Source organism: Colius striatus, chromosome 10 (assembly GCF_028858725.1).
Source record: "Colius striatus isolate bColStr4 chromosome 10, bColStr4.1.hap1, whole genome shotgun sequence".
Classification (NCBI taxonomy): Eukaryota; Metazoa; Chordata; class Aves; order Coliiformes; family Coliidae; genus Colius; species Colius striatus.
In genome coordinates, this window is record NC_084768.1 from 19,726,932 (window position 1) to 19,747,447 (window position 20,516).

Consider the following 20,516-nt stretch of genomic DNA (forward strand, 5'->3'; position numbering starts at 1 on the left):
TAAATACACCTACATCCATTTGAACATGCGATTCCCCTTCAAGCACAACACTCAGTGCACCATCTGCATTCATGCTGTACAGGAGTCTTTCTCAGCTGCAGACTTTGTCCCCTTTTGCCATAGCAGGGGAGAAAAAAAAAAAAAAACCAAAAGCCCTGTTTCAGGGACATGCAAGGCCAGAGTTAGAAATTATAGTTTCCACAGTAACAGTAGGAAGGTGTCAGAAGTCTGAGCACATATGCTGCATAGCACAGCTAGGCTGTTGTTGAGCTAAGATCTACCAAATTCAAGATGCTACATATGCACAAAATAAATGTCTTTGTTTGCAGTGCAAACACAAATTTCTCAATTAGTATATTTCAGCCATTCATGTCTTTTGTTAATGTCACTCAAAACTCCTCTACACATGTAACTCCCCACACACAAACCCAGTGTCATTTGCAGTTATATTTAAGGGCCTTCGCTTCTCTTTGTAGACGGGTAGCATTCACAGAAAGCTCAAAAAAACTCCACAATGAAGGAAAAAACTTATTTCCTATAAAGTTATTTCTCTTTTGCAGCTATTAGAGTCTATCTAAGCAGGAGCTAACGATCTGCCACTGTAACGAGGTCCTCAGGCAGGTTTTGAAGCAACCTTTGAGCTCCCTGCTGCTCAGGATAAGCCAGCTAAAAACTACCTTGTTAGCACAGCTAAAATAGTGGCTGCAGCAGTCATGTATCTGTAGAAGGAGGACAAAAAACCACAGTCATTAGCAGTGCTGTATGGGATACAGGAAAACCAAAGAGCTCAGCATGTGGCAGCGCTCAAGCAGAGATGCCTAGTTATCTGCAGCACAGCACTGCCGAACTCTGACTCGTGCTCACCAGCACCCAGCGAGTGTGCAGCCTGATTTTGGCCACACACAGAATTTGTCTCTGCAGGACCAAGATAAAGAAAATTCTGCACCACCTTTTACTGACATACGTTGGTTTGCTCTTTACTTATTAATTATGTACACTGCCATCCCATTGACTTTTTAGAAGTAGCAGGGTGACTAACTCAGCCATTTCTTTAAGATTATGTATTAACAGTAAAAAATATATAAACCTCTTAATGCCTAACTCCACAAATTCACAAAGGCCTCACACCACCTACGCTGCCAGAGTATTCAACACTTTCCTAGGTGCCCTATGCTTTCGACAGGTCTTCCAGATTAAAAGGCTTTTACAGACACAGGTCATCTCTAACACTGAGACATGGTAAGCTTTGACTCTTACTTCATGTGACAGTTACACATGCAAGTGGGAGTAGATGTCATGATGAGAAATCATGAAACCAAACATTGACACAAAGGATTTGGCTCCATCACAGCAGACTTTCAATGATTCTCTCTTCCTTTCCCACTACTTCTCAAAACAAAATCCTATTTTCTATAAGTCTCAATATCATTTAGTACTACCTCAATAAAGGAAAGGGCTGTCATTTCAAGACATCAGTGGCTTGAACCATACTCGTTTTATCAAGCTACAGAAGGGCTGACAGGAAACCACACTGCAGCCAGGAGCCTGCCCTTGCTAAGAACCACACACTCAGCAACCCCAGCCTGACAACACTAGCATCTTGGTCTATTAAGCATGCAAGTCTTCATGGCTTAATAAAGCTCGCAAGGGAAGTGATTACTAAGACAGGCTATTTATACAGGACACAGCCAATATACTTGATCAGTAATATCAAAAAAGTGTTGCTTGAGAGGAGATGACTGTAGGCAAGTGGGAGCTATTCACATCTGTGTATTCACCTTCTGCTCACATGTAGCTCTTTTAGCAGCACTACCTGGAACAGTGTTGCTGATAGAGCCTCTTGTGTATGAGTGCAGAGCTAAGAGGAGTATAAGGTAGATGGGAGACACACTGCAAGAACTTTAAGTTTGACAAAGCTTTTTGGTAGCAATTTATCAAAACAATTTGCTAAAGCACCTTTGTCACTGCTAACAGTCAAATGACCGACTGATAGAGAAAAATTGCTCTTAGGAGTGACTACATGAGGAGAGCTTTTATTTTTTCTATGAAAATGCATTGTAAACTCATAGACATAAGTAGATGAAAATCTACAGCTACTCAGCTTAGGATGAGACACAGCTAGAATTCTGATCATTTCACCCTCACTGAATTATGCAATAATCTCAGAAGATTTTAAGGTTTTACTCCGGAGTAGTCGGAGTATGGGATGCAAGAAAGTGCTTCAGCTCCTATAAAATATGAGAAAGCAGCTAAAGCCAGACATGAATGAATAAGCAGGTCTGCTTACAACTTGACAGTGGACTTGGCAGTATACTTTCTTGCATTTAACTTTTTTAAAAAAGAGGGATTTGTCTGCAATGAGGGGAGAGGGGGGATGAAGAGAAATGGAGAGCTTTGCAAAAGAAACATATCTCAAGAACTAGAATTCAAATCTCATATAAAGACAAAAGACTAATAAATCAACTAATAAATCTGAGCCCCCAGGTTTCAAACCTAAAGACAGCATCAATAGTGATGTGTGGTGACAGCTGACAGAAATACAAGCTGCAAAACTGCATTTGCTGACTACCTGTTCTCACACACCGCTGCCAATAATCTGTCTCCTCTTTGCATCAGGTTTCAGACAAGTGGTTTTTGAGAAGGACGTTCCTATATCATATGCAGATTAAAATAACCTGCACATTACACCCACATGGAATAAAGACAGAGAATGCCTGCTCTCTAAAACATGAGTTTCTTTGAGAAACTAGTTATTTCAGTCATTTTCTTTCACCTTCTCTGTACAAAATATTTTTTACTTCACTTGAACAAGCAGTCCCATAACTTGTAAAAAGCTCTCTAGTCCAAAGAAGACCAGATGTCTAGCTTCAGCTTTCCTCATAGTAAGAACAAAACCACTCAAGAGGACAGTTGGTTTCAATGTTAACATATCAAGAGTTTAATGCATTAGCCTGTTGTTTACATAAACAGCTTCCTTTAAACAAGTGATGTTTTACAGGATTACGAAGTATTTATTTCAGGAGAGTCTAAAGAGTCTCTTGAATAAGTAACATGGAGAAAGTATCACCACAGAAAGCATAAGGCGAAACGATAATATAGGTTAATTAAAGCAAGCAATTGAGTAAGTCTATAGAAAAGCAATGGTATACTACTGAGACAATCTTGTACATGTTTGTTTACTTGTAAAACATCACTGCTTTGAGTCCTAAATCACATATTGTTAGCATTACAAGTCTACACCATTCATTACTTGGAAAAATCCCAAAATACTTAAAATCCAAATACTTTCCTTTGGGTTTGTTATTTTAAGGCAAAAAAGGTCAATGTGCCTAGGAAGTGCTTGTTGTGTAAGCATGCAGGCAATTTTCATCTCACGCCAAGTTCCATGACGGGCAGCATTTGTGGAAATGCAAACCAGGGAGCTTGGCCTGCAGAAAGTTTGATGAGCACAGGAGAAGTTAGCCTCTCACTACAGGCCCTTAAGGCTCGCCTTCCCAGTGTCAAATAAGCTCAGCAGGGACTGAGTCTTTCAGAACAGCTGAACCACTGGGTACAGTTCCCCTTTCTGCACACTCCAACAGCTGTGTTTTAGTCCTATCTTTAAGAAGAATATAGAATTCTAAGAAAAGCCTAACACAGTTTCTTTCAGACTTCCTTCCTAAGCTTGGGCTTGCTTACCTCTCAAGAGAACTGCAAGGATCAGCTGCCCTCCTGGCTGTGGGGTAGGTGCTGATATGCTGCAGATACCCCTTAGACCATGAGCATTGCACATTCCCCTCCCTGGGGATCCTGACCCGTTGAATCTTGCAAATGAAATTTCTCTCTCCAGAGACTGGACAATTGAAACGTGAAGCTTTGCCAAGGATTCTAAATCCAACTCCAGACATAGATCCTCCTCTGGAAAGGAAAGACTGTTTTTCCTCCTCCAGCCACTTCCTTTTGAACTTGTCTGGCCTGTTATCAAAGGAAAAGCTTCTCCCACCAAAACCCCAAGTCTTCACCAGGAGCCTTCCTCCTAGTCTCCACACTTTCACTCTTTGGCTGCCTCCAAGGAAAGCTGCACCTCTTCAACCCCTATCTCCCTGCAAAGAAAATGTAGTACAAAACATCTCTGGGACACAATTACCCTCAGATAATTCCCATGCAATAATTTCTCAAGATCAAGGCAATCAGATAATATTCTTGCACGCACCAGCTGTCAGCCTTCACTGCACAAGCGGCATGAAGTGCAACATCCCAGCAGTCTCACAGATACGGACCACAAAACTGACAAAAAGCAGCCTGCTCTGCAAGCCTCTGCCACTCACTTTTCTGTGATCTCATGAGTCAGAAAATAGCTCTTACAAATATAAATGTCCTCATTCATCCTACTGAACGTTAATTTTTGGATTCAGACAAAATGGTCTGGGGATTCAAGAAATGAAAACAGTCAAGACTGAAATGAGCATAACTACCTGCTTACAGACACCATTAAGTGTAATTAAAACCAGATAAGTGCAATTTTATTAGCTTCAGATATTATGGCTAATTATCTTGTGTTCTGTCCATAAATATTCAGCTGAATGGTATTAGTCTATTGCCCACATTAAATATTACAATGCTTGGGATGAACCAGGCATGGCTCCCCTGCAAAAGGAAATAGTTGGAGGTGCAGGATGGTAGTGGGGTGTGTCTAAACAATACTCAAAGCTGTCAGATGCCAGAAACACTCTGCTGTGCATCCCCAAACCCCCTGTCATTTTCAATATATCATGTAACACAATATTTACTACCACAAAGACATGCACTACAGTTTTTTTAAAAAAGACAGACTGATACTTGACTGCAAGTTGTTATTTTCATAGTTATAACTCTACCAAAAAACTACAGTCATTTTAGTGCAAGGTAGGGATTAGGTATGAGCAGCAATCTTGAATCTCTTCTGACAACCAAAGGTGAATGAGTTTTAACATTAAGACTTGCCATGAAACACCCTGCCATGAAACAGAGGGGACTGTAGCAGAACGCATATAAACTGGTATTTGCACAGCACTTAAATGAATATGTGAATTACAGAATAAGCTCAACTGTGTGAAAGTGCCCTTAATAAAAACCCCACCAAAAATAAACTACTTAAGTGCAAAAGAGATGTGGGGGTGGAGGAACATGAGTCAGTAGATGGACTTCTACAATGAGAAAGTGGTTTTAAAATTATGAAAATAGAAAAGCTGTTCCAATAAGTAATAAATAATAAATTCCCATCACAGACAGGAAGAAATAGTTTTATATCTTGGGAATCCATGAAAGAAATTGAATGTGGAACTGTCTTGGCTTTAATTGGAGTTATAAATGTGAAAATATTAATCTCTAAATAAGTTTATAGGAAAGGATGTAAGATATACAATTTAATGAATCTAGACTGTAAAGATCTTGAAAAGAGCATAGAGTTTGAATAACTTTAGTGACTATAAAAACCCCTAAAATCAATTCCAGAAAAGCAAGGATATAAAATATTATTTCTCTCTCAGCACAAAACCCCCTCTATAAAATGAATTAAAGCATGGAATTAAAATTAAAAGATTGAAGAAACATATCTTTATCCAGGTGAAGAAAGAGAAGGAAGTAATTCTGAAGAAGTGTCTTTAAAAAATTGTAATGTGAGAGCAACTGTGAAAGCTAAACGCACAATAAATAAAAGAAACCAGTGTTTATCTTCTTTGCCCTGCCCCCAAACCAAACCAGAGACACCCAGGGAAGATACTGGTACCTGATTCTACAGAAGAACTATTTTGTCATCAATCTGCAATTAAACTTGCACTGCCCAAAGATCCAGATAAGAAGGAACAGTGAAATAAATGTTATCTGAGAACTCTCTCACAAACTCAACAGTGTTAAAGGGCTGCTGCTAATAGCAATAATAGAAAAGGTGCAGCAGCTCACCTACAACCCTTGGATCCAAGGCTTTGTCTGCACAGCTCCTTCCTTACCTTGTTTCTGAACAATCAACACGTTTATCACTTCTTCCTCAAGCTGATACATTTACTAGAAATTACAAATTCTCAGATTTAAAAAGTTATAAATAGTAACTTAATATTGAGTATAAATCCTTTTACCTTCAGGCTTTGCATATGCTAATGTAAATGTGGTTAAAAATGTCTGACTCTAGAAGTGGACAGAAGTCAGCATTTAGGCACCACAAGCACTTCCTAGAATCATAACGGTTGGAAAAGACCTTTATTGAGTCCAACCACGAACCTCACACTGCCAAGCCCATCACTAAACTGAACTTCTTTTCTCACCCAAAGCTGACCCAGGCTTCTCCTGTGAAGACCCACACTGCACGCTGGGAAAGAGCTCTGCTCTTCCCCCTGACCATCCACTCCACTCCCTCTGCCCTCCTGCTCCTGCAAGGCTCACTGCAGCCACACACCTTGGGAACCTCTGCAGCTCGCTAATGCTCTAGGCAGAGCTGAAGGAAGCAGCTCTCCTGAGGCCTAGCATCCTTTCATCACCAAAGAGCATGAGTGAGTCCATCCAGCAGTGATTTCTACAGCCAAGGCTCAATGAAGCAGTGTCTGAACATGCTTCCTAGACTGTGAGACTAACTGGAAAATATTCATCCAGATTTTTTTTTTTCCCTTTTCTTTTAAAATCCCACTTCCCTCTTCAAGTTGCCAAAAAAAACCCCAAACAACCGATCCTCTTTTGGGAGGAAACCATTTCTTGAAGAGGGAACTACTAACAAACTCCATCCACCACTACACAAACCCACGCAGATGACCCAACCTTTGCAATTTCTATTGCAGATACGAAGCAAAACACAAGAGGCCAGGCAAGCACTGGAAGAAAGATGACCTTTTAACAAGTCCAGCATCTTCAAGTACTTCAGAGGAAAGTGGAAATACTTTTAATGAAGTGAGCTTGTGAAAGTGAAGGGCTTAGCTCCTTGGACGGATGAGACAGAAAGCATGCCTCCATGTTCTCCTGGTTGAACTTCAAAGCACGCCTCTCCCACAGTGTATTTTATAACACAGACAAGGTCCTCTTGGGTTTGGGTATTAGTGACAAGAATTTATGTCCAAATAGATGTTTCCTGGGAGACCTTTGATCAAGTTTTTTCAAGTTAAACTGTTTGCATACTTGGGAGAAACCTTATGTCTCACATCATCTTTTGGCTAGTAAAGCACCTGAGCACGTTTCCCATGGACTTCAGTTGCCTGAGGATTCCCAAATTCTGTCTCTTTTGGAAATAGAATTATTATTTTTTAAATTTTATTTTTCCTTGAACAGTAGTTAGGACAGTAGGCAGGAGAAGACACCTTCTGCCCACCTAATCACCAAAACTGTCAGTGGACAATTCAGGGACCACATCTCAGAAATAAACTCATGTGGTATTTGAAAGGACAACAGAAAATTTGATTACTTCTGAGCATTTAGACTGCAGTTGAAGAACAGACTACTTATATTTTCTTTCATCTCTTTTATTTCCAAGGTATCTCCCTCAAACCTGAGATCTAAAGGCCAGGAGCTCACAAGTTTTGCCATTGTTTCATCAGGTCTCAGCCTACAGTATTGTGTGGGGCAAGGGACTCTACCCAGCAGCTCCAGGTAACTCTGGCAAGATCAGCAGTTCTTTAAGGAAAAATAAAACCAGTGGTAAGAAATTAGTTGTCCTATGGTAGTATATCCCACTCAGCAGTATGGCTTACCAAGTGAACCTAAGCTGTTGTCCAGATGAAGATCAGAGGCTGAACTTTTGATAAGGCAAAGTCTGAAAAGAAACACAACAGAGGTGTCCATTCAGCCAAAAGCTCCATGATCCATGGACAGTAGCCCAAGCAGGACATGGTTGTTTCAGGTAATTCTGTTAGTGACTGCATCAACCTTGTTTCCACAAACACCTTTCCAGCTACAACTTCCTCCCTTGAGAGAGTGTGACTTTTAATCTAAAGTCTCATTGTTTTTCTCTCAGTTCCTGAACTGAGACTGTCTTTGCAAAACCAGTTTTGGCAGGCTGAGAGCAAGGTTTGTCCAACTCCAAAGAGCCAACAGGCCCTGTAATTGTCCCATAACTGACATAAAGTATTTACCAAGTGGTGGCTTCTCACAAATAATCCTTTTCCTCTGTTTACTTTTCACGCTACTAAGCAAAGCATCCCAATAGCCTGATCAGACTGACAGTTATGAGAGAACCAGTCACCAGAAGAGAGGGAAAAAACCAGAACTACAGCATGCTCTGCCCTTCACATACTGTGACACTTTGATCCAAACACACATATTCTATCACACAGAATATCCTCCTAGTATAGCTTACTGACATACACTGATCAGCAGAAGACACCTTAATTCAGTCTCTCAAGAGGTCTTAGCAACATTAGGAGCCTGCAATAGAGATCTTTGTTTCTTATGTGTATGACTCTAGAGGAGAGAAAGAAACAGATCAATCAATCCCTTAACAAGAAGCCTTCAACAGGAAAGAAGAAAACCCAAACCAAAACCAAACTCCAAACTAGTTCTATTACTTTTTTTCTTTCTCTCTATGAATTCCATGCAATTTAACATGTCATCAAAACAAATTTCAAGTGAGAAAAGTCTTGGAGAAACACGTCAGCAACTGTATGTAACTACATTTGAACAGATACAGTCCTCCTTGGTTATTTCTTCTCTTTGGCCATTTGTTTTTGGTTTAAAGCAACGTGACTGCTTCCAGCAGCAAACATAAACCCGTCAGGGACATTCCACTGTGACTGAAAAATTGACTGCCCTTGTAGTCAGAGTAAATTCTTCTTTCACCACTACTACTAAGCTGAGTTTTTTTGAATAGTGATGACTTGTCCAGCACTCTCAACTGGATCCAGATGTTACTGGGTTTTGAAAATAATAATCCAGAGGACTCTGGAAACTGCTGTTGACTTTTGGTTTTATTAAAAATTTCAACTTTGTGGTATTTTTCAAAGCATTATCAGTTACCTGGTTCAGGGTAGCCTCCTTTTTCTCTCTTTTTCTTTATCTGCTTCAACACTGTGTTGTTGTGCAACAAGCGTTATTATCACCAGGGCAGATTTAAAAGACATCTCAGACTCACATCTTGCTGACTTCAATCCCAGCTGGCTAAACCTTTGCAATGCTGCTGTCCTTGGCATCTACCAGAAAGCAGCCATCAATTTAGCTGGTTGATTACGAAACAATGAATCTAGAATGAGGAACTAGATCTGTTCCATTGTCTTGAACACTGTTCAAAAAACAGCTTAAGCTCTCCTTCTCCCTTCATTTACTTCATTTACAGTAGCAGGCTCGATATCTCAATCAGGGCACTACAACACCACTGAGGCTACCATGCTTGCAGGACTACACATACACCACACACACACAAAGGGTGCTACTGCTTTCACCAGATGATGGTTGTTTTAAAGGGACCTCTCAAGTTTTTAAGCACACACCAAAACATCTCACAACACTTCCTTATTGAAAAAGGCCCTTTTCAGTTGCTTTTTTAAAATTTAAGATAGAGTATCAAAGAGTTGTCAATGTCACATTAATGAAACAAAACTAAATAACAAAATAAAGTTAAAAAACACTTTAAACACGTATATGTCCCAAACGTCTCACTACACTCACCTGTTACACAAATAGAAGTAGAACAAAAGGCAAATGAGTTCATTACCTGTACTCAACTCAATTTGATTATCATCTGACTTCCTTTCATTTACTGACTCAATTCCAAGCTCTCCTTTTCGATTCATTATCTTTGAAAAGCCACTTGAGAGAGAGGAGAAAATCCCACGGATGAAATAGCCCTGCTGTTCAGAGTCCACCGAATGCACAGCTTGAAGAAATGGCTTTGCATTCCTGTTCCCAACGTGTGGCACAGGTTCAGACAGGGAGCGGTTGAAGGGAACACGAAGCGGTCTTGTCCTTGCCTGGAAAAGTGTTTCTGTGGGGTCTTCATGGAGATCATCAGCACTAGCAGCATGCACATTTGCAGAACTTTTGGCAAGACTTGGATCATTGTATGCCCCTTTCAGGCTGCAAGAGCCCTCTCTTTTGCTTATCCTCCAGGGAAGCCGAGGATGTGTCTGCCACCTGTACGCTTCAAGAGGTTTCTCTGGGTCAAAACTCATTTGTTTATTCATCTTCTTGCTTTTCATTTGGTGGTACCAATGATAGTCCTTCAAGGCAGCAGTGCCAGCATCGTGTTCTGACAATGATCTTCTGAAGGTCCTGGGAGAGAGACTATAGTGCTTTTTGAAAGCATCCATTTTCCACCCCTTGAATTTCAGTGCTTAACTTACATTCCTTGTCACTTAATAGTCATATAGCTGTAGTTCCTCACTCACCATTTTAAAGCCCCGATCACTTTGTTCATCCCTGGAAATGGCAAGACAGCAGAGAGTCTTCCTGAAGATCTTGCACATCGATCCCAGCACCAGGTATTTCTACATCTCGGCAAGAGGGACGTACCCTCACCTATTAGCAAGCCGACTTCTAACGGCACATAAAGCCTTGCTAAGCTTGCTGCCGCTTCCTGCGCTGTCACATCTCTGCACCAAGCTTTCAGGAAATGACTAAAAGAGCTCAGCCATGAAAACCCACAATGGTGTTCTGAGCCAATCACACGTTTTTTTCAGTCTACATTAAAGATTTGTTTAAAAAAAAAAAAAAAAGAATGCAAAAGTACTTACATGTGACTTTAGAGTCACTGCAGTTTCAGAAAAGCATTAAAAAATGGCAATACTCAACTGAGAGCCATGCACAGTATGTTCTTCAGTTAAGTAGTAAAGTGTATAGTTAGATATGTAGATATATAGAGATATATATAGTTAAGTATGAGGTTATATACAACATAAAGATGATTCCTAGGGTTTATATTTACCACAGGTACTTCATCGCACTTAAGAATACCTCAGAGTTGCCTTTTAGAGAGAGGTAAAATAGACTGAGCAGAATCGAGCGCTGGAAGCCCCAGAGAACAAAGAGAAGGAATGGAGTACGAAGAAGAAATGCTGCAACTTAATGTACTGAGAGTGTAAATACACTGAAGGGAAATAAGTAAAGGGGAGGAGAAATGGGAAGAGAGGGTGGGACTTCAGCAAACATGGACCAAAGCAAAGGGAAGGTTTTGAGGCATGATCCTCTGGCAAACAGAACAGGATGGCAGGCAGATTTTCCTTTTTCTCTGCTCCTTCTCCCTTTAAACAACAGAATAGGGGTTTATTTTTCTAAATCTCACTGGAATAAATGAGATGGAAAAATAGACCTATCTGTGTAACCAGGAGAAAAAACACACCCTTGCCTTCTCCACAATTTAAGAAACAGCTGACTATTTTAAAATCTCATAAAGAAAATATCCACTGGTGAACTCAGATCGTGCTTGCCAAGTTTTAGACCAGAATACTTCAATCTCAAGTCTACTCAAATCCCTGAAAATAGTGGGTTTATAATGGAAATGCTGACAGACCCTTGGCAATCAAGTGACAATGAAAACTACTTCTCTGGTTAAATAAAATGATAATCTGGTCTGGCAGACCAATAAAGCTTAACTGACCCACTGTGGGATCTCGCCTTTAAGCTAGACTATATTTGTCAGCCAAAGTACATTCCTGACAGCTGCAGATGCAAAAACTTCCTTACTTATGCATATATATGGAAAAGGGTATCACTGCTCCCTAGAACAGGGAAAGGGAATAGGGATAGTTACCCAAAGACTTCCATCACATCAAGAAATAATTTCCCTACTTGGTAGCAAGTTACATTTTTCAATTAGAAGCAAGAGAAGCAACTACCTAAAGTCACCATGCTTAAGAAGTCACCACAAATAACTTTAGATGCAAGAAAGCTCAGACATTGCAATGTAAATTCTACATCAAAAAATAATGATGCTGACTGTTGTGCTTTGTAGGAAGTCATGTTGCTGAGACCATAAGTCTTCAATGAGAAAAAACGTGCCTAAACAAGAACTCTGATACAATTTCCATCCGGAGCAATAAGCTCTCAAGAAAGCACAAGGAGACGTGAATATGTACAGAGGTACAAGTACTCCTGCTGTGAAAATGAGAAAGAATTCACCAGGGAAAAGTTATGTGGCTCTTGTCTCCTCTTTCTGGATCCCAGGATTTGCTGATCACCCTTTGATGCAGCCTGTCTGGTCCTATGGACTTGCATGAGTTGAGTTCTCATAAGTAATTCCTGACTTGACCCTCATTCACCGCTGGTAGTTTTTCTCCTTCATGATCCCTTTCACCAAGCACAGAGGCCTGGATGAAGCAAATACAGCATTGAGAACCCTAACTTTAACTGGGTCTGCTGTTACTGGATCCCCTACCCCTTTCAGGAACGGATGCTTGTTTTCCTTGTTGAGCTTTTTACTACTGATGTGGCAGTAATGCTTTGAACAAATGCTTTGAATTAGCCAGTCTGGTAAAGCAGGCTTTATGTGACTTCAGAAATAAGTATGAACTAATACAGCAGATGACGATGTGGTTCACTAATGGCACAAGCCATAACCAGCAGAGAAAACTGAGAATGTGAGGTAGGTTTCTGGTCAGCTCTGCAAGACTTGCTTGTACAAGTTTCCACTAGCACATCTACATCTACTTTTGGTTTGAGAGCACAGAAGGGTAAGACAGGACAGAAAATGCAGGCAGGCAGTGCAGTAGCTGGAGTCTTCCTGGGATTTGTTTGCTGTAGATTTCTAGCATGCTTTCTAACTTCTATTGAAACACAACTAGCAAGCTGAGCACCCACACAAACCATGTTTTGAAACAGCATTTTGAAGTCCTATCAGAGGTCTCTTTATGACCAACAGGAGTGACTCAACTCAGATGACATGACACTAGCTGCATCAGCATTATTCTGAAGCAGGGATTTAGCACAATAGCACTTTGGACAGAATGAAACTTTAGGCTGGTCTTTGCACGAGGACAGAGGTGATCACTAGGACTGCCCTGATCCTAAGTTGGCTTTTTCACCACCATCCTGTGGACACCTGACTGTATGGAAAGATCATTTAATCTCCTTCCCAATACAGCATGTGGTACATCAATCACCAGCTTACAGAGACCACCCATTTCAGCAAGGGAACACACAGAAAGTCTAACCATATATCGAGTTACAGCATGAAGCAACACATAAAACCAGTTATGGGTTAATTTCTACTTTAAAATATTTTTATTGGTGTTGCCAAGGGTTGGACCATAGTTCTGTACAGAACTAACAGTACAGAAAAAGACAGGCTTCAATAAGCACTCCACATGAAGCCCGGGAACATCAAAGTCACAGTTTAGTTTAAGTTTGAATAATGTTAAGAAGGGTCTTTACTTTTGAGTTCTGATTTCACTTTTGATTTCATATTACCACTGCTCAGATGAATGCACTTAGTGATCAAAGAAAACAGTTACCCAGCTGCCTTCATTTAGCCAAGATTTCACAGTGGGTGAAATCCACAGAGGGTAAAGTGCTCATTCTCAAAGTGCTTCTAAAAAGGCATACAAGGCTTACATGTTTATTGACATATAATCACCAATACACAAGTTTGCTTAGTCTACAAATAAGACAATTCCTTTAAATTGCCAGCTCAAAAATTTTAGCCTAGGCTTTGAGTCAAACCAGACTTTCTTCTTTATACACATCATCAATAGCAAGGATGATGCCCAAACAAACCTTTCATTTCTGCTCATGTCACAGAGTTAAAATTGGTGTCATTTGGTTCCAGCATTTCTTGTGTACATAGAACAAGCAAGAAAGAACTTTCTCCTTGATTTGTGGTCCAGTTACTCCTGCAAAAACTCCAGACCTTTATTTTTTATTTATTGTGGGAAGCATTGACACAGCCTCACTATCACAAAGAAATCAGCTTACAGCAGTGACTGCTGACATATTGGTTATGAGAGATCCCTAACCGTACAGAGCCACCCACTCAGCTGTCAGCAGGGAAAATCATTTCAGTGGAAGAAAGGAGCTTGTCAAATAACTTGAGAAGATATGGAATATTTTCAGTTATACCTCCTGTTTTTAATACCTACTGCATGAAAATGTGATTATCAGCTAGCAAATTTTCCTCAGAAGAAGGGGTTTTTTTGGGTAATATTTGCAGTTCATTGTGCCAAATCATTCATTAAGCTTTTTCAGAAAATTACTGTTTTCTTCCTAACAACCCAGTCATTTAATCATCTGATTTGACATGTTTAACAGCATTATTTCATTACTCTTAGATATTTAAGTAATCTATGCTCAAAATGCAGATTTGTTCTGTTGGAATATAACTGTATTTCAGCTTTAGGATTATACTGGGAAAACAATCTTTCTTGACTTTATAACAACATTTCACACAAGACATGCACAGAGCAGCATTACATTTTAACAAAGCATTTGAAGATAATTCTATGACAACAGCCTCCTCTGTAGATGGTCCACTCTTCACCATTCCCTCTTCCAAAAAAACCTAGCCAGGTCTCTTGCATGAAGCTTCATAAAATCCTCAGAGGAATTCTGTGGGGGAGGGGTAAAAGAGGACTGAAAAACCCCAAACCCCACACAACCACCAAACCCCATGACAAACCCTGAATGTTTATTCACCACACTTGGGTTTTCAATCAAGTCCTCTCGTCTAAGTTACAAAAACAGCAGGTTAAGAAAACATTTCTGAGAAGATCCCAGATCAAGTCCCTAACTACCAGCCATTAAACAAGTTCTTCAACATGAAGAAAACCAAATTGCACCCTGCATACTCCCCAGGGAAACCAGAAGGGATGTAGTCAGGCAGGGATCCTCGATTTTGCAGTCTTGTTCCCTTTGGCTCTTTTTCCCTTCAAAACTAGCCCAATGCTCACTGCACTGCAACAGTTAATGGACAAGTAATCAATATACAAAGCAGAAACAATCACAAAAGTCTTTCAATTGACCCAACTTGACATGTAGCTAAATAGCACAGAAGATGAAAGATTTTTCCTTCCCTTTAAATTAGAGACTTTTCAAATATTAAGTTTTGTTTATGCAAGGCTAAGTAATTAATGACCTAACATCCCCTTCCCATCTCCTATCACCAAGATGCATCTGTTTCCCCCTGCAACATTTCCTGCAGGTGGATATCACTTCTCTTCGGCTCAGCACAGGCCAGTGCACCTGACTTACTTAGCCATGTAATATTTAGTGTGTAAAGTTACACAGAATAAAATGGCATCTTAAAAATTATTGCATTTGGGATTAAAGTGACTGGAAGAGCAAGGCTTGCTGGAACACAGATCAGATAACTTACTGAGCCCAGAATAGAATTCCCGAGAGTAAAGCTGCCATGCATTTATCTGACAAGCTCTGAGCTGGCAATGCATATCAGTGACCATGCAGAAAGCTTACCAGTCCCAGACATATCACCAAGGTATGCTGTTCTCTCTGTCGTGTCTCTGAGAAAGATAAATGGTGATACTGGCACATTTGAACACCAAAGAGCACCTTCTTTTCCTGATCTGAAGTTTCCGTGACCAGACGTGCTGTGTTGTGCAGTCACTGCCCTGCATTTCCAAGCCTTTACCTTTCACTCCAGCCAAAGCTGCAGTGATGCAGATTCACTTAGCTCTGCACTTACAACAGTCTATTTTCTGTAGGCAAATACTGCAAAAATTCTTCCAGATCTAAGCCCTCTAGTTCCGTGGCAAAACTTCTGCAATTTTTCTGCTGATACAGACTCCCCAACTTGAAGGTGCCTTGGTTTCATTTTTCCATGCTGTTCCTGTGATCTGCAGGAAAAGCTGCTACAGCCCTGTCAGCCGAGCAGAGCAGAGAGATAATATAAATTTATGAGATGCTGGGTTTTGGATGGGTGCCAGGAAAAGTTAGCAAGAAAAGCCCATTTCAATACATTGTGAATAAACCTGTAGAACAGTGATGCCAGATTTTAATTTCACGAGCAATCTTTTGTTGTTCTTGTTGATGACAAAACACTGATCGTGCCAAGTTTGAAGGGCCATAAAAACGTATGTTGTAAAGCCGGCCAAGTGTGCGCAGCGGCTGAGCGAGGCCACACGCAGCTGCGAGCAACGCCACCCTCAGCCAGCCAAGTATGTTAGCAACATGCACTGCTGCAAATAAACAAATGTATGACCTGAAGGTAAATGCTCTGCCAACTACTATGTAGCATGGATAGTCCTAACAGTCAAAATGACCTGTCTGTGATGAGCGGCAGCACTCGCCTGAGAAATGTGTAGAGATGGAGAGGTTTGGGCAAAGCAGGCAAGGCCTCAGCCCTGACACAGTTGCTCCTGCAGGTCTGGATCCTCCATGCAGCGCTGGGAAGTGACTGACACCAGAGCCTCAAGTTGGAAGGAAACCCTCTGGAGCCACTGATCACAGAATCACATAGGCTGGAAAAGACCTTGAAGATCATCAAGTCCAACTGTATTCACCAGCACCTACTCCCTTTAAAAGTTTGGCTTTGCAAACTCAAATGTTTTTTAAAAGTTATTTTTATCTTTATGCACTGTTTGAATGGATAGCTTGTATTAACTCATTAATGACCAACTTTGGCCCTTGATGAAAGACAAGTACACTGAGCTACCTCACTGACAAGACCTCAACTTCTGCAAGACCGACCTTTGACTACGTAAGTAAAAATGTGCTTATCCCTGTTCTGTCACACATTTCTTCATGAATACAATTTGGGCTTGGTACCATCTGAAACTACTGCTCATTTAGGATTTTAATGATATTGGTTTTCAGCAATGTCAATTGCTGAAATTCCAAATTATCTGTCTCCCCACTTCTTTTCCAATTGAAGTGTTCTGGAATTTTGTGGAGAAAGGGTAAAAAAAAAAAAAAAAAAAAAAAAGAAAGGTGCTTTATTCCTGTAATCTTAAGTAGGTTTTTACCAGCAGAACAGTTTTATTGCTATCCCTGTGTGCAGACCAACTGCAGCTTAAATGTTACTAAGAGAGGAAAATAGTCATAGTATATAGGCATGTTAATGGATAAACATGTCAAAAATGGTTCAAACTTTCCACCTTTTACTTTTATATAACTGTAAAGTACCACATCCTCAGTGCAGACTGTTGTAAAAACAAGACCTAGCAGCACTAGTCTCCACCACGGGCATTAAGAATTAAGTTTATAATTTCATTCTATATAATTTTTACAAATGACTTGTCAAATTAATGAATAATCTATCTTTATTTCAGCAACTCCTTCACACAATACTAGCTTTGTAAATATATGTTAAAATGCAGCTTCTCAAACACTGGAAATCCCACAGTAAAGCCAACTAGCAGCAAAATATAACCACCAGCTAATTGGCAATACTCTCCAATATGATTGCTATTGCAGTATGAATAAGGAACAAATTTCAGCAACATCCGTAATTACGGTTCTTCCATTTACCATATAAACACCACAAATCTTTAATAGAAACATTCTACTTCCTGTCACGGCTCCTGCTGCACACTGGTGTTACATAGCAGGACTTGGGGGTGGCTTGGGTAGAAAACTGGGTAGCAACAAGACAGCAGCAAAGAGGTTTTTCCAATGCCTTGTGCCAAGCACTTACCCCTTCTGGAGTCTGGTTTACTGCTAGGAAAATGCCAACAGGCAGACTTGGGGGTTTCCATGGCCAAACTAACAAGACTTTTTAAATGTCCAGTTAGTAACAAGAAAGTGAACAATTAGCTCACACCAACCAAAACATACTCCTGCAGTATTTCATACCCAAGTTGTTTGACATCTATGGAATCTGTGCATGTACTGAATGAACATGACCAAACAAACTTAATTTTTCAAATCACCAAAGACACTCTGGTTAGTTTTACATCCCATCTGCACATGGGTTCCTGAGAGCTTTGATATCCCTGGTGTTTCTGCGTGCTATACCAGACTACCAACAGCAACGGTCTGAGAACCTGCATACGTGACAGTGTTAAAGTGCTAGCCATGGAGATGGGCACTGGGAGCTGGGCATACAATCAACCCAGAGGAAGAACTTAAAAATGCAGAATTATTTTAGGCTCTGAATTTAGGCAGCTAAGTGCCTTGAGCTATATGAGAACTAGCATAAGACACACCTCATAGCCCCTGTAGGATGCTGTATTCATATTAGCAAATTGAAGCGCAACAACTGACTATACATCAGTGATATGTAGTAGTTTAATATTAAACTTTCATCCAAAGAGAGAAATGGACCACAAGGAGGGAAGACAAAAACATGCCAGTATCTTAAAACACTAAAAGTTCAGAATTAAAACATTTCATACCAGCTTAGGAGGAGGGTTTGTGTAAAATTCAAGTTGCTGTAGCCCTAATTACTCCACACCACACAAAGAAGGAAGCAATGAAAAGTGAAGGAAAAAGAGGAGAGCAGAAAAAAGAGCAGTTATTAAATTTACATGACCTAACCAGAAGAGTTCTTTCTCCACAGATTGTCTGCTGGGAGCAGTCCTGAGTCAGTACAAAAGACAGAAGACAGGACAGTGATGAAGTGCTGAAATGAAGACGCACCTTCTGCCAAGCAGCCCATGCCAGCACTGAGCCCGGCACCAGGTCTGGAAGAGACTTCACAACTGGCAATAGTACGCAGAGACAGAAGATGAGGCAAGGTGACCTGTGGGCACCAAAACAGCACAAAACTAGGGGAAAGAAATTAGCACACCCTCTTTGACTAAATCTCAGTCAGTGTTTGTAATGTAAAGAATGATTAAAGATATTCACTACAAGACACTGCTTGAGATAAAGCTGCACGATCTCTGAGAGCTAAACATATATATTCTAACACTGAGCCTGAATTGAGAATTCAAATGAAGCCACTTAAGAGTTAATATGTGTCTGATGATAATGTGTACAAATGGGTGCTCTCCAGAAAAGATAAAGATACAGAATAATTTTAGCCTTTGAAAAGAGGGGAAGGAGGAAAGAAGGAAGGAAGGAAGGAAGGAAGGAAGGAAGGAAGGAAGGAAGGAAGGAAGGAAGGAAGGAAGGAAGGAATATAATTTCTCTTTCAGAAACTATTTAGGGAACAAATTTGTGCCACGTTCACATACTTGTTCATGACAGGACAAAATAAAAAACCCCAAAATCAAAACTGGACATGAAAAAGGATTTGTACAAATTTGCACAAATTTGGCATTACATCCCAGGCAGGGTCCCCAGCAACCAGAGCTGTCTGCTGTCTATGTCAGCTGGGCAGGGGGGCCAAAGCCCAGGCCTCAAACAACTGCATGCAGCAGTGAGCCATGTCCATGTCACAAGCACTTCATTTCTTTTGTGTCTTTTCCTCCATCATTACTGCACCAGAGACTATTTCTCTTTCAAGTTCCAAAATGACTTTGTTTTTGTTTCATTAGGTGTGAACGCTGGATCACCAGATGACAACACGGCCTATTTCTGAAGTCAATCCTTTCCAAATGGAGCATGCAAAGTGCCCTTTGTAAGTCTGCACAAGTGCAAGTGGCACTGCTGGCAGAAAGCCACTGCTCATAAAGAACTTTAAGAAGAGTATTCTCTATTATTTCCATTGCAAAAATGGCCATTTTAATCAAAAGAATAAACAGGACTAGGGGAAAAAAAAAACCCAACAAAAATCTCCACACTGCATGCTCTTGCTTAGAATAAAACCCACTCCAGTTGACATTTCTTTAAATGCTTTGTATTTAAACCCTCAGTTTTGTACAAGCCCCTTTAGGGTGCTACTATCCGAGCAATCACACCAACAAAGAAACTAGCTTTGGGAAAGAAGCCATTAGCTGTCCACAGAACAAATTACTGACAGTCCTGTGAAATGACCTGTCAATACTCAGCTTTGACCAAGGTCAGGAGATATGAGCAGTTTCAGTAAAGATACTTTTGTCTCCTGATGTGCAGCTATTGTCAAAAAAGTTACTTGATGAAAATATTCCTCCTCAAGGTCTTTGTGTTTATCCACTTTGTCAGTAAAAGGGAAAATGAGATGTTATTTGCTATTTTTACCTTGACCACACTAGGAGTGTTAGTAAATTGTGCTCCACCCTTACTGAGCGATACAGAACTGCTATGAACAATAAAGTCTGACTTTGAAATTGTATCTTGACATTTCAAAGCAACTTGCCAACAAGTCCAGAAGTATTTGCTTTAAACATAAAATACAAAGCCACGCTGGGATTTTATAAATACATAAGCAACCACCAAAGCAAGACTAAATTAATGAACACGTGTCTTCCAATTCCAATAGATGGAATAGCACTCGTATGGCTTCACTTAGTAACTTACTATAATCTATGCCTTATAAAAAGGCTTTTACACATATGAAACACTCATATACCAATGAGACATAAAATCAGGATGTAATCAAATCTCCACAGTTTTATGTATAAATCCCTTGGGACTTGAAGCTGCAAAGCCAAACTTGGATAATTGCATCTATTTCCTAATAAAGACCATGTGCCTCAGGGGTACCCAAGTGTTCAAGAGGCTTGCATAATGTTTTTGGAGGTATCTCTACTCCAAATAAGCAATCCAGTTAAGCAGAGATAAACACGCACACACACCAGTGACCTTGTTTAAACAATGCACCAATTATTGTGATAAAT

At 40.3% G+C, this 20,516-nt stretch overlaps 1 protein-coding gene across 9 annotated transcripts in view; it reads right to left on the bottom strand.

Moving 5' to 3' along the window:
- Positions 1-20,516, bottom strand: part of RASAL2 (RAS protein activator like 2) — a 187,673-nt gene that overhangs the window by 118,108 nt on the left and 49,049 nt on the right. For 2 of the 9 annotated variants that reach the window (XM_062004130.1, XM_062004128.1), the window contains exon 1: positions 9,644-10,440. The exons of 5 other annotated variants lie outside the window; for them this stretch is intronic. In XM_062004130.1, coding sequence (XP_061860114.1) covers positions 9,644-10,238 — 595 coding nt within the window. In that variant the 5' untranslated portion in view covers positions 10,239-10,440. Of the gene's footprint in view, positions 1-9,643; positions 10,442-20,516 lie in introns of those variants that run through there. 2 more of the 9 variants (XM_062004129.1, XM_062004131.1) reach the window with 2 other exon arrangements.